The sequence below is a fragment of the Microtus ochrogaster genome, chromosome 15 (genome assembly GCF_000317375.1).
Source record: "Microtus ochrogaster isolate Prairie Vole_2 chromosome 15, MicOch1.0, whole genome shotgun sequence".
Lineage (NCBI taxonomy): Eukaryota > Metazoa > Chordata > Mammalia > Rodentia > Cricetidae > Microtus > Microtus ochrogaster.
The window spans coordinates 27,525,634-27,534,448 of record NC_022017.1 but is presented as its reverse complement, the minus strand read 5'-3'; the positions used below and the strand labels follow the sequence as shown (position 1 = coordinate 27,534,448).

Sequence of the window (8,815 nt, the reverse complement as noted above, 5' to 3'; positions counted from 1 at the left end):
CTGGGATTAAAGGCGTGCGCCACCACCACCCAGCGAGATTTTCATTAAATTGAAGGTGTGCACCATCACACCTGGTTCACTCAGGAATTTGGTTTAGCAAGTGTGGCTAGACCAGGGCCTGTTAGTCACTCTCGGTCTGAAGAGGGTGCAGATGCAAGTGTTTCAGGACTGGGACAGAGGCAGGTCTTGGAGCAGGAAGATGAAATGAGGCCCAGTTGAAGGGGGCTCAGAGCACCCCACTGCTCCTACCATCCACTGTTACCATCAAAGCCCACCAGGTATCACCCCCCTCCCCAAGATCCTCTAGGGGAAAGGTCAGGTGATGGTTTTTCTGGGCTAAATTGTCCCTGGCTTCCAAACAGGTACACGAGACACTCTTAGTATTAATGTGTGTCTGAGTTCCACAAGAGATGGACATGGGGTACAGACTGGGGTAGGTCTCCTATTGGCCCCTCTGATGTCTCAGTAGCCCGTGGCCTATCCTGTAGGGTCACATTTAAAATGGCCTTTACTCCAAAGTGTACTCATGGATGAGAGGGACACCAAGGTTTGCTGCTGGCCCCCAGCAACCCACTGCCCACCTCTCTCAGGGCCTTGAGTGCCCCAGGAACACCCGGGTGGGTGGATGGTATGACCTCCCAGCATAACCGTGCCTAATTTCCTGGCGTCTTTCTGCAGAAACCAGGTAGCCCTGAGGCTGGCCTACATCGGTGATGAGATGGACCTGTGTCTGCGGAGCCCCCGTCTGGCCCAACTGCCCGGGATTGCCATGCACAGGTAACCAGCTGCCCAAGTGGGCAGGTGGAGCCAGAACCAGCACAGGCCTGGGCCCTAAGGGTGGTGCCCTGCAAACCTTGGAAGAAGTGTGGGAGCTCCCAGGCAAGCTTGAAACCCTTTGCTTCCCAGCCCCCAACCTTTGCTGGGTCCACCAACCTTGCATCTGGCCGTAGCAGTAGGTCAAGCTTCACCCAGGGTCTTTCTGTTGCCCCTCATCAGGCTGGACAGTCCTGAGAGGTCCCAACTCCCAGGGCAGTGTGGACTAGACCCCAGAGGCAGCCCCTCGTTTGGTCTCCGAGGAGGAAAGGTGTGGGTAGTGACTTACTCAGTGGCCTTCAGAGTGGTGAAGACCACTCTGGGCAGAGACCAGAATGCAGTCTAGGAGACTTTCTTAGTCGAGAGAGCAGGGTGTCCGAGGACCACAGAGGCTGTGTGTCATGTTGTACGTCATGCTGTAATGAGTCACATGTGCGGGTATCCAGTGTCTGCTGCTACAGTAACCACCTTGCCCATTCCATGTCTTACAGACTCGCTGTTACCTACAGCCAGACGGGTGTCAGGGGGGTTTTCAGAAGCCTGATTCGCGGCCTCGCCAATCTCAGGGAGAACATCTGGTCCTGGAGAGTTCTGACTCCTGGCACCTGGGTAAGAGCCTTGACACCTCTGGTCCACTGTGTGTGCTGTCTGGTTTGCCACAGTCTCCACCCCTCTCTAGAGCTTCCTTCCACTTCTGCCCCATCCCAGAAGCCTTAGTGTGTGCAGCAACTGCTTGACTGGCTGCTGAACTCGTGAAGGTTCAAGTACACACTCAACAGTGCCTTCCGGTCTCTGCTGCAGGGATCCTTCCTCTGCCAGACGGGACCCTCTCTCAGCCATGGTCTCAATGCAATGACTGCTCCCCTGCTCACCTCCACTGGCTTGAATGCCCATGTTCACACTGTGACCCAGGACCCCCACTTATGCTTGGTCCCAGTGCCCAGGAGTGGTCTCTGCTCACCCCAGATGGTCCCTAGGCCTCATTCTCCCTTTCCTCTTGGTCCCACAGGTGTCACCTGACCAGGCCCGCGGACAGCTGTTTCCCATGGTGCTGTTGGTCCTCTTACTGCTGGGCGAGGCCTTGCATTTGCAGCTTCAGTGAAACCCAGTGGGGCAGGGCTGGTCCCTGCCCCTCTCAACCACCCCCTAGAGGTGCCGGCACCCTAACTGTGGTGTTTCCTGACTGTCCCCCCTTTTTTTTTATATTTAACTCAGGATAGTGCTGAGATTTCATACAAGTTTTCTGGGTTTTTGTAAGGCAAATGAATTCACCGTACCTCAGGGGCATTACTGGTTAAATGCCCTTAAGGCCTGGCTGGCTCTTGCCCCCTGCCTGCCTTTCTCTCTGCAGGCTGGGCCTGTGGCCACCAGTGGGGGGAGTGCTGGCCACACCCCTGTTTGTGAAGCCTTGAGGCACAGAATCTACTGGACTAGATTCTTTGGGGTGAAGAGTTCAATAAAGTGTTGTTTCCAGGAGAGTTCAATAAAATGTTGTTTTCAGCCAGCTTCCCCTTAGGTCCTCTTGGGGGGCTGTCACAAAACTGAATATAGATGGTGATAGGGGGAAAGGGTGTCCTTTGTCCCTAGTCCTGCGGATCCTGCCTGCACCTAAGGGCCATAAGCACCCCAAATCCCTAGATATGGTTTCTCTGCATAGCTCTCTGCCTGTCCTGGAACTATGTAGAGATCTGCCTGCCTCTGCCTGTGAGCCTAAGGGGAGTCTGTCTACCTCCTGTGTGTATGTGGGGGGTGCAGCTGTCATGAAAATCCGTGGTACTGGGATGTGCTGCACAGGGAGCACCCCCACCCCAGGCCTGGCCCATTCTCTTTCTAGACCAACCAGGGCCTCCACCTGGAACTTTGTCCATTCCCATTGGACACCAAACAGTGCCCCTCCCCAGTGCCTGTGACTTCTCTGACCTCCTCCCAAATGCCCTTCTTATGTATACTTGAGTTGCCCCAAATTCCCCAGGTCTGGGTGAGGTGCTTTTTCAGTCTCTGTAGTCTTGTGTCTGTTACCACCTTGGTCAGATCTTGCAGCCTCGGTGCCCTTCCTGGGAGGACAGGACCACATAGCAAAACCTCCCTGAGAAGAGCCATTTTGGGAGATGAGGCAACCTGGCATCCAGACCAAGGGTCAGGAGACTGACGGTGGGATGTTAGCCTGCCGGGCTGTGACCAGGGGTGGCTGTCAGGGCTGGCTCATTCCTGGGACAGGAACAAACTCTACTGTGGCTGTGAGTCCTCCACCAAGGTGGGGGAGATGGTAGGAGCTGAAATGAGCTCTGCTCCAGAGACGAGGAAAAGGCCTTCCTAGCCTGGACAGATGTCAGTTAGTTTCCATCCATGTTTGCCACAGACCACCATCAGCCCCAGGGGCCTCAGTGAGCCTCCTAGCTGTGTGGCTGCAGGCTCTAGGCCCTCTCTTCAGCAAGGCAGTTATGGCCCTCACCCTGGACCCTCACTCCAGGCAGTGGGAACCTGAAGCCACACCAGAATACCTGCACTCCCATCTCTGTTCAGACCAGAGCTAGCTTCTCTGGGCTTTCCTCAGCTCCTGAGCCTTGGGTATTTCTGAGTTGGCACCAGCCCAGTAGGTGTCACCTCCCATCCTGTCCCAGCTGCCCCAGGCCTCTAGGGTGTCCACAAATGCTGTTTAGAACAAAAGCCACCTGCTTTGGGTACTCCTTTTTCAAGACACAAAACTAAACACCAGAGCCCAACCCCAAGCTATGTTCCAGGTTCAGTCTTCAGTGGGACTAGTCCTGGTTAGCAGCAAAACTGGGATGGCTCCCCAGTGCTCACAAGTGGGGACAGAGACTTGTCACACTTACCACAGAGGCTTCAGTCCGAGAATCTACACACCACTCCCCTGCAGCAGGCCCAAGGAGGGATGGAGGGTTCTGGGACAGTGGGCAACTTCCCTGAGGTGATAAGGATGTGGGAGCATCTGGGGTCTGTCTTGTGACCACACTGGATGGGACTGACCACGCCCCATGTGCTGTCACCTGGATTGCCCTGGTTCAGGTCAACCTCATGCTGGGCTGGGGAAGAGGTGAGCATAAACTTCTGAGGGGGCAGCTGCCCTATAGACAGCCAGGCCATGGTGCTCCAGACCTGGAGCCCAAAGTGGAACCACAGGAGCCAATCCCTGGCAAGCAAATGCTGATGGCTGTCCAGAATCCTCATTTATAGATTGCTCTTCCTGCTTGATGTCAAGCTCAGTTAAAGCCATTCTCCTGCCTCAGCTAGATGGAGGTGCTCACTCGGGGTGGTGCAAACTACACTAGCACTTCTGTTGAAATCGACAGGGCATCTGGAGGTCACAAGGCCTGAAAGTACCACTGGCCAGGACCAAGGACAGTTGCACAAGCATGGGGACAGTTGGGCAATAGGACAAGTCCTGTCTGGAGGCTGCTGTCCAGATTAGATGCAGGTCTCCCCAACAACAGAACAAGTTCATGGGCTCCCTTCCCAAGACTCCCAGCATCACTGAATGCGAAGCCAGCCAGGCAGCTGAGAAAGGCTCTCATTTATTATGCGTCCTCCCAGGAGCCCCACTCTTTCCTGCTGTGGAGCAGGCTGTGCTGTGAGGAAAGCCATAGACACAGCTGATTCTGCAGTGACCACTGTCCCGTGGACAGTTTGGTGGTGGGGTCTCTCCACGGATGAACTGGGGCTGGCCTAGGGCAGTCAGGATCCCAGGCCATCCTTCTTGCCCAGACACACCCCGCACCTTGCACCATGCTCCAATTTTCTTCTATGAGGGACCACCCACTCTAGGGCAAACAGTAGGCACTTAATATGTGCTTCTTGGATATGTACAGTATGTGGCACTCAATCTCCCAGCTGTCAAGTGAGGCAAGGACAAAGTGGCGGCCAAGGCCACTGGACAGATTCAAGGCCAAAGAAGCTATGACCTCAACCCTGGATGAGCAGCATGACACAGGTAGCTGATGGGCCCCTCTGGCACCAGGCCTGGATTGAAGCCAAGCAGTGTGTCCATGGCACCAATAGGGCAAGTCTAAGGCTGCCCCAGGCTTGCCCTTGCTGGATCCACTGAGGGGCACGGCGGGGTGCAGAGGCAAAGCAGCTGGCTGGGCAGGTGGTCTGCATGGGAATTCTTACCCCTGCAGCCAGATGTCTTGTCAGGTGTGGGGATGGGTTGAGTCACACAATGTGGCACTCGAGGGCTGAGTGACCACTGTCCTCTAGTCTGAGGAAAGGGGACAGGTAGAGAGGCTCACGCTGGGGCCCTCAATGATCAGGATCCACGCTGGTCTGCATCACATCCACGTGGCTGTAGGACTTCCATGCCTGCCCGTTGCAGCTCTTCAAGATGCTTCCCAGCTGCCGCCCGGGGCCCACCTCAAAGGTGCTGGGGAACTCTGTGCCCTTCTTCCGCTTGTAGATACAGTGCATTGTCTGTTCCCACTTCACTGGAGACACCACCTGCTGTCCCAGCAGCTTCCGGATGTGTTGGGGATGCATGTATTTATGTCCACTGACATTGGAGTGGACAGCAACCAGTGGCTTCTTGATGTTAATCGTGTCCAGAATTTTCACCAGGGGCTCCACAGCTGGCTCCATGAGGCAGGTATGGAAGCCACCACTTACCGGCAACATCTTGGTGCGCCTGAAGTGATACTTAGCAGAATTCTTCCGGAGAAACTGCAAGGCCTGATGGGGAAAAATAAGGAATCTCACTCACAGAAGCAAAAGTTCCAGCTGTTACTTGAATCCTTATGTGTGTGTGGTGAGGGGTGCTGGGATGGAACCCAGGGGTCTGTGCATGCAAAGCAAGACTTCTACACTGAGGTGCACCCTCAGCCCTTGGCTTTTTGAGACAAGGTCACTGTCCAGAGCCCAAGCTAGCTTTGTACTCAACAATCCTCCGGATGAGCTTCCTGGGTGCTAGGATCACAAGGTGTGCATCACCACATGTGGCCACAAGCCCTTCAGCTATCACCTTAGTTCATTTTTTCAATTCTATAGTTAACCTGGTTGCAGCCAATGCCCCAGCAATCCGTGTTGTTTTTTTAAAAGACTTATTATTATGTGCATGAGTGCTTTGCCTGGTGTCTGAGGACAATAGAAGAGGACGCCTGATTCCCTGGGACTGGAGCTATAGATGGTTGTAAAGATCATATGGGTTCTGAAAACCAAACATGGGTCCTCTGCAAGAACAAGTGCTCCTAACCTCTGCACCATCATCTCTCTAGTCCCCTGGCGGTTTCTTTGATTTATTTATGTATTTATTTATTTTTGGAGGGAGTTGACATGCACTTGCTCCAACTAAGATGTGACCATAACTGACTGTTTAGTAGAAACCATTGGCCAGTGTGACCTACCATGTCAGATAGTCCCCAAGGGGCTGTGGTGCTCACAAGTTCAGAGGTAGTATTTGAAGACACCCAGCAAAAGTGGCCCAGATAATGGGAGGAAACCACCAGGATGAGGACATGGGGTTAGTGGCAAAGAACTGTACGTGTGTAGTTTTGTTTGGATTTTGAGTCAGGGTCTCACTATGTAGTGAGCTCGCCTAGCACTCACTGTAGACCAGACTGGCCTTGAGCTCAGATATCCTTCTGCTCCCCTCTGAAGCACTCACTCTGCCACACACGCCCTCAGCCATCTTCTCCTGGCCGTGCTCAGCAAGGCACGCACCCTCCCACTGGTGGCCTCACAGGTGTACAGACTCCCTGCTCCACATGGACTGGAGTCGGTAGCGTGGCTTCCCATCAACACTAACCTCAAGGTGTCCTGAGATGACCTTGCAGTCAGGAAAGAGGTAGTTGGACACCTGGCACACCGGGTTCTCTATGCCCAAGGATTTGCAGTGCTCCTGGGCTTCCATGCAGGCAAAGGCAAAGTTGGACTGACGCTGGCCAAGGACAGACAGCATCCCACTGGGGACAGCTTCAGAGGCTTCTTGCATGGCTTCGGCTCGGACTTTCACTGCATACAGACCTATCCAGATAGAAGTGCGTTTGGAAGTCTAACTGAAATGGAGGGTGAGCCATCATCAAAGGGAATAGTGACAGTGGTACTGACTGCCAGTCCAAGGGCCACAGTTCTGACCATCTTTATCTGCTGTGCTAGTGGTCACAGCATAGGGCGCACATACTGCACAGGATCGACGTGAGATCAAATCCTTAGCATTTCTCATACAAGAGAAGTCAAGCATGGCTATGTAAGGCTATAACCCAGCAAAGTGGATGGTAGGGCAGAGGCAGAGACTGCCAGCCGAGCCCTGGGCAACTGTGGGAACACATATGTAGAACTGTTGACAGGAAGCAGGAGAAAAGGCAAAGAAGGAAAGTGTGAATATCTCTCCCATGTTACTGTGACAGATGCCATACAAAGACATGGAGCACACACCTGTGATATGCTGTCGTTCTGTAAACTGCACGTGCAAAACTACAAAGCCAGTGCTTTCAACAGGAATGGAGACACTGCCACCACGTCCATAACAGCAATATGCTTTTGAAAACAGCACTGGGAAGCCAGGCAGTGGTGGTGCACAACTTTAATCCCAGCACTTGGGAGGCAGAGGCAGGTGGATCTCTGTGAGTTCGAGGCCAGCCTGGTCTACAGAGTGAGTTCTGGGACAGTCAAGGATTATACAGCAAAACCCTGGTCTCAAAAGCAAAACCCAGCATTGGGGCTGGAGATATAGCTCAAAAATAAAGTGTTGCCTAACACCCTTCAGGCCATAGGTTCAATGCCCAGCACCAATCCCTTAAGAACACCTCATTCCCTTTTCCTCCTCCAATCGCTGGAGGATCTGCCCCTTCTACCAATTGGATTCATGTATTGTGGACACTTCATGTTACAACCTAACTGTACAGTGGCTGTACTACTTATATTCTAAGAAGCTGGAACCTGGGCTGATTTCTGCATTCTCAACCCTTCTCTCCCATAGGGTATGAAATGATGTTCATGTGGGCTGACCTGCATTTTTTTGATAATACTGTTGATAAACATGTACTTGTTGGCTACCTGGGTCTCAATTCTCGAGAAATGTGCGTCCAAGTCCCTTGCCTGTACTGACCTATAAAGCAAACTTTAAATCTATGAGCTGATCAGCCAGTCACTTATATCTGCTCTCGCTCTCTCACTTGTGTGTGTGTATGCAAGCCTGTCTGTCTGCCTGTCTCTGCCTCTCCTTCCCTTCCACCCCCAACTCTCTCTCAGATAGAATGTTACCTAGGTTAGAATTGAACTCAAATCCTCCCTACCCCCTTTGAGACACAATTTCACTATGTAGCCCTGGTGGGTATAGAACTTGATATGTAGACCAGGCTGGCTTACTCACATAGATCCACCTGCCTCTCCAAGTGCTAGGATTAAGGGCACAAGCCCCCAGCTCAGTTCAGGTGAGCTTCTTGCTACAATCTCCCAAGAGGACAAGACTACAAACATATGCTACTGTGCCCAGCTTCAGCAAAAAAAAAAAAAATCTTAGGAAAAAATCTGGAAAGATGTCTCATCGGTTAAGAGAACTAACTGCTCTTGCAGAGGATCCAAGTTCAGTTCCCTGCACTCATGCTGATGCTGGGAGTTGGCTTTGCATACATACACTAGGCAATGAGCAAAGTACTCATTTACTTTTGTTTTCATGTAAAACCTACTGAGCATCTTCCAAGTGTGACAGGCACAGAGAATGAATGCCTTAGGAATAAAAAAGAGCCAGCAAGAGGGCTCAGTGCATAAAGGTAACTGCGGTCAAACCTAACAACCTGAGTTCCATCTTGGAAATTCACATGCTGGAAGGAAGGATAGACTAATTCCTCTGACCTTCTTACATACGCCACATGGCATGTGCACACATGCTCACAGCACTCATACAAGCACAGTTTTTTTTAAAATTTATTTATTGTGTATACAACATTCTGCCTCCATGTATGCCCACACACTAGAAGAGGGCACCAGATCTCATTACAGATGGTTGTGAGCCACCATGTGGTTGCTGGGAATTGAACTCATGACCTCTGGAAGA

The 8,815-nt window shown here is 52.3% G+C and overlaps 2 protein-coding genes across 4 annotated transcripts in view; one reads left to right on the top strand and one right to left on the bottom strand.

The window, feature by feature from the left end:
• Bik (BCL2 interacting killer) overlaps positions 1 to 2,291 on the top strand; it is a 19,812-nt gene extending 17,521 nt beyond the window's left edge. Inside the window, exons 3-5 of the mRNA XM_005354439.3 lie at positions 679 to 777; positions 1,305 to 1,422; positions 1,823 to 2,291. Of these exons, the coding sequence (XP_005354496.1) occupies positions 679 to 777; positions 1,305 to 1,422; positions 1,823 to 1,915 (310 nt within the window). The 3' untranslated portion in view covers positions 1,916 to 2,291. The remainder of the gene's footprint in view (positions 1 to 678; positions 778 to 1,304; positions 1,423 to 1,822) is intronic.
• A 2,035-nt stretch (positions 2,292 to 4,326) lies between these two features.
• The window catches only part of Mcat (malonyl-CoA-acyl carrier protein transacylase), a 6,735-nt gene continuing 2,246 nt past the window's right edge, over positions 4,327 to 8,815 (bottom strand). The window contains exons 3-4 of one of the 3 annotated variants that reach the window (XM_005354438.3): positions 6,566 to 6,783; positions 4,327 to 5,493 (exon numbers count right to left, since the gene is read on the bottom strand). In XM_005354438.3, coding sequence (XP_005354495.1) covers positions 5,071 to 5,493; positions 6,566 to 6,783 — 641 coding nt within the window. In that variant the 3' untranslated portion in view covers positions 4,327 to 5,070. The other 2 variants (XM_013348821.2, XM_026782815.1) reach the window with 2 other exon arrangements.